The sequence below is a fragment of the Echinops telfairi genome, unplaced genomic scaffold (genome assembly GCF_000313985.2).
Source record: "Echinops telfairi isolate 266 unplaced genomic scaffold, ASM31398v2 ScPeMD7_5;HRSCAF=22, whole genome shotgun sequence".
Classification (NCBI taxonomy): domain Eukaryota; kingdom Metazoa; phylum Chordata; class Mammalia; order Afrosoricida; family Tenrecidae; genus Echinops; species Echinops telfairi.
The window spans coordinates 11,981,978-11,986,153 of NW_022103901.1; the positions used below are offsets into that span (position 1 = coordinate 11,981,978).

At 64.1% G+C, this 4,176-nt stretch overlaps 1 protein-coding gene across 1 annotated transcript in view; it reads left to right on the plus strand.

The window, feature by feature from the left end:
• Positions 1–3,649, plus strand: part of SH2B2 (SH2B adaptor protein 2) — a 9,521-nt gene extending 5,872 nt beyond the window's left edge. The window contains 5 exon segments of the mRNA XM_004705971.1: positions 874–965; positions 1,041–1,238; positions 1,579–1,787; positions 2,823–2,994; positions 3,357–3,649. Of these exon segments, the coding sequence (XP_004706028.1) occupies positions 874–965; positions 1,041–1,238; positions 1,579–1,787; positions 2,823–2,994; positions 3,357–3,649 (964 nt within the window).
• The last annotated feature ends 527 nt before the right edge of the window (positions 3,650–4,176 follow it).

The following is a 4,176-nucleotide window of genomic DNA, read 5'->3' on the forward strand; positions in this document are numbered from 1 at the left end:
ATCTGCTCTGCGGGGGTCCTGAAGGAGGTCTTATTCCCCTTCCCCCCACCAGGACCCAGACAGGGATGGGGTGAGCCAAAAGGCTAGGGAGGGGATCCGGGGGAGTCAGTCTGGGGCCTCAGACACTGCGCGTGGCTGGACAGGTCATGGGTGGGGGCAGAGCGAGAGAACAGCACGTGGGAGGGAGGTGGGGCACAAACAAGACCTGTGACCCGAGGGGCAAGGGGCGGACCTCAAGGCCACCAGGGTGCTGGCGCTCAGGAGGACCTCAGTGAGAACTCAGGGACCGGGAGGGCAGAGCCAGGGAGCCCCAGCCAGTGACAGGCTGGACCAACCACCAGGCCAGCAGCCAGCACTTGGCCCAGCTCCCGAGGGCTAATGGGGTGAGCCAGTCCCCAGGGGGAGGGGCCACTGCTTTCTAATTAACAGCCTCATTTAAGGCTGCACAATTAAAGGCGCCCTGCTGCCACACAGACCTCCAGCCTCCAGAGCGATTGCAAGCCCTCCCGGCCCCCATCCCCACCTACCATCTGCTCTGTGAACTCTCCCCACTGCCCCTGTGGTGCTGCCCCTCACTCAGCCACTCCAACACTCCAGTGCTGGCTGGGGCCTCAGGTAACCGGCTCCGGCTCCGTAGACGGGAGACCCAGGCCCCAGGCCCCAGGCAGAGGAGGGCGCTACCCAGGCCCCACCCACCTCTGGAACAGTGCCACTCAAAACCCACCCCTTCAGGCTAGTGGGCAGGGGCCCTGCTGTCATTTGGCAGCCTCACCATGTGGTAGATGAGCCTGGGTGGGGGTGGGGGACAGTGGGTGAGTGAGGGGGGCAGGGGGGAGGGGAGGCTCATCCCATGGCCACTCCTTGCCTCTTCAGGGACAGCGAGGATGATGCCGAGCCCTCATGCACCCGGGGAGGCTGCCTGGCCAGCCGTGTGGCCTCCTGTAGCTGTGAGCTCCTGGCCGACGGTAGGTGGGAGCAGGGCTGGAGGGGGGACAGCCTCATGTGAGTCTTATCTGCCACCCTCACTCTTTCCTCTGCAGCAGACATCCCCCGGGCCCCAGAGACAGCAGCAACTGCGGGGACAGTGGTGACTGCCCCACACGGCCGGGCTCGGGATGCCGTCGGGGAGTCCCTGGCCCACGTCCCTCTAGAGACCTTCCTGCAGAGCCTGGAGCCCCCGGGTGGTAGCAGTGGCAGCAGTAGCAGTGGTGGCGGCGGTGGTGACAGCAGTAACACAGGTAGGGGCAGCCTGATCTCCCTGCCCCCCACACCCCACCTCATGCCTCCAAAGCTGGCATGTCACCCCACCTCCCAACTCCTCAGTAGCCCTTTTAGGGGCACCTGGAGCCCCACCCTTCACCCAGGACGTGATTTCCATCGAAGCTGTTCAGAGGGTGGGGACAGGGGCTCTGATTTGTCCCAGGTAAGGCTCTCTGCCCCCACTAGCTTTCTGCTGACGGATCTCGTGGGCCGGGCCGCTCTGAATTGCTGAGATGGGACTTGCCGCTTCAAATCAAAAGCCAGGCTGCACCCTGCTCTCCGTCCCTTTGCCATCCTGACACCATCCTCCCTACACAGGGGAGGAGGGAGCCGAGCCAGAACCCGAGCCGGAGCCACAGCTGGAACTCTCCGAGTACCCCTGGTTCCACGGGACGCTATCACGGGTCAAGGCAGCCCAGCTGGTGCTGGTGGGGGGGCCCCGAAACCACGGCCTCTTCGTGATCCGGCAGAGTGAGACACGACCTGGGGAGTACGTGCTGACCTTCAACTTCCAGGGCAAGGCCAAGGCAAGGACATGGGGCCTCAGGGGTGGGGCAGCCTGCCAGCCAGCAGGAGGGGGCCAGCAAACAGGCTCTGTGGCTCACCCACCCCACACACACCTCTTGTGGGGGCTGCAGGCAGCCCAGCTGGCTTTCGTATCATCTAGCTGGGACCCCCACCCCCGGCCCATTTCCAGGCAGCCCCTCATCCCTGCTCACGTCAGTTCACCAGACCCGCCTGGACCCTGGCTCTGGGCCAGCCCCAGGCTGGAGCAGAGGACCAAGACAGGAAGCCACGCCAGAGTAGGCCGCACACAGAACCGCCAGGCAGGAGGGCAGCTCCAGGCAGGAACTGGGTCTCCCCAAGGGGACTCCCTGTTAGAGCAGGATCGGAGGCATGAAGCAGGGAGAAGGCTGTTCAGGCTGGAGCCACATGGAGGGGTGACCCAAACAGGAACCCAGCCTGAGCAAAGAAAGAAAGAGCAGCACTCAGCAAGGAAGGGACCGTCTGCTAATTATAAGCTTAGGTGCCAAGGAAAATACAGCAGAAAAGGCAAGTGATTGTGGACGTGGGGGGCGGCTGCAGTGTGGCCAGAATAGGCCAGAGGCTCCGTTGCCCAGTATGCCCTGCCAGGGCCCTTAAGGAAAAACAGAACCAGCTTTTGTTCTTCCCAGGGGTCCTCACTGGAGAAGGGGGACCCAGGCTCCTACTTCCAGCCTGCTGCTGGTGGGCTCGGGCCTGGAAACCTGCTGGGGCCCACCTCTTGGAGAGCAGGGCCTCTTTCTCCTTCCTTTGACAAATCCTGCTAGGTGGCAGTCACGCTCCCGTCCCGTGCCTCAGTTTCCCTAGCTCTAATATGGAGGCATTAGTTCCCACCTTCTGGGAGTTTGGGGGCATCTATAGGCCGGGTGGGAAGGACCTGCGTCCAAACTTGCAGTGGGTCGGATTCCCTCTCTGCACTCCCCAACCCCCTTCTCTGTCAGGCCTTCTCCCCACTACCATCAAAGGCAGGTGCCCAGCATGGGGACCCCATCACTGATCCCACCCACCTGTGCCCACAGCACCTGCGCCTGTCCCTGAATGGCCACGGCCAGTGCCACGTCCAGCACCTGTGGTTCCAGTCGGTGCTAGACATGCTGCGCCACTTCCACACCCACCCGATCCCGCTGGAGTCCGGCGGCTCTGCCGACATCACCCTGCGCAGCTACGTGCGGGCCCAGGGCCCCCCACCTGGTAAGACACCCCCACCTGACTGAGAGGATAGCTTCAGACAGGTGACCATTGGGTGGGGGCGCAGAGCACCAAGTCCCCAGTCTGACCTCAGGGTGACCTGAGTGATCCCTGGGCTCCCAAACGCCTTTCTGCGCGGAAGGCGGGGTGAGTTGCGCATTGGGGGTGTGCACAGGCGCACAGCCACTGATCCCCCGCCCCTAATCACTGTCTGCAGACTTGATCTGTGCCTGGTTCCAAGTTCGACCCCCGCTGTCATCTCGGGCCACCCCACCTCTTTGCACCCCTGCCCGCCGCGCCGTGCTCAGCCAGGGGAGTGGAGGGGTGGGGAAGGGAGGAAGGCTGACACTCCTGCCCCGTTGCAGAGCCAGGGCCCGCGCCCGCCGCCGCGCCCACCTGCTGGAGCGAGCCCGCCGGCCAGCACTACTTCTCCAACCTGGCTCCCACCACCACCGGGCCGCCCGCCTCGCCCCCTGAGCCGCCAGCAGCCCAAGCCCCAGCCGCCGCCACCGGCCCTGCCACGCCCTCCGAGGCCCCACGCAGCCGCAGCGACAGCCCGGAGCGCCTGCGGGAGCCCGCGGGCGCCGAGGAGCTCGCCGAGCCGGAGGGCGCGCGGGGCCGGCCGCGGGCCGTGGAGAACCAGTACTCCTTCTACTAGCGCCCAGCGAGGGCTGGGGGGAGAAGCGACGCTCTTCAGTGAAGACGTGTTATTAAAGAGCCTGTTTTAGGGACTGCACCCGGCCCTCCTGTCCTTTCTCTTCCTTGGGCCTCCACCCCCAGGGCGAGACCACCTGCGGCGCCTGCTTGAGGGTTGGGAGGTGGGGGAGTGGGGAGCAACAGGGGGGGACATCAGAGCCCTGGGTGGAAGAATGAGGAGTGGGGACAATAGGGGACATCACAAGGGCGAGCTCATCCAGAGACGCCCCGAAGTGGGGGCCTTGAATGTCAGAATGAGGGGAGGGGTTCGTCCTTGGATCGCCAACTGCAAGGTCAGCAGTTCAAAACCACCAGCTGCCCGCAGGTGTGTGTGTGTGTGTGTGTGTGTGTGTGGTGCTGCTGTAAAGAGTTGCAGTCTCTGAAACCCACCGGGGCAGTTCTACCCTGTCTTACAGGGTGGCTAAAGTCACCATTGACCCGATGGCAGTGAGTTTTGAGAACATTCCAGCCATCAATAGCTTTGCTTCT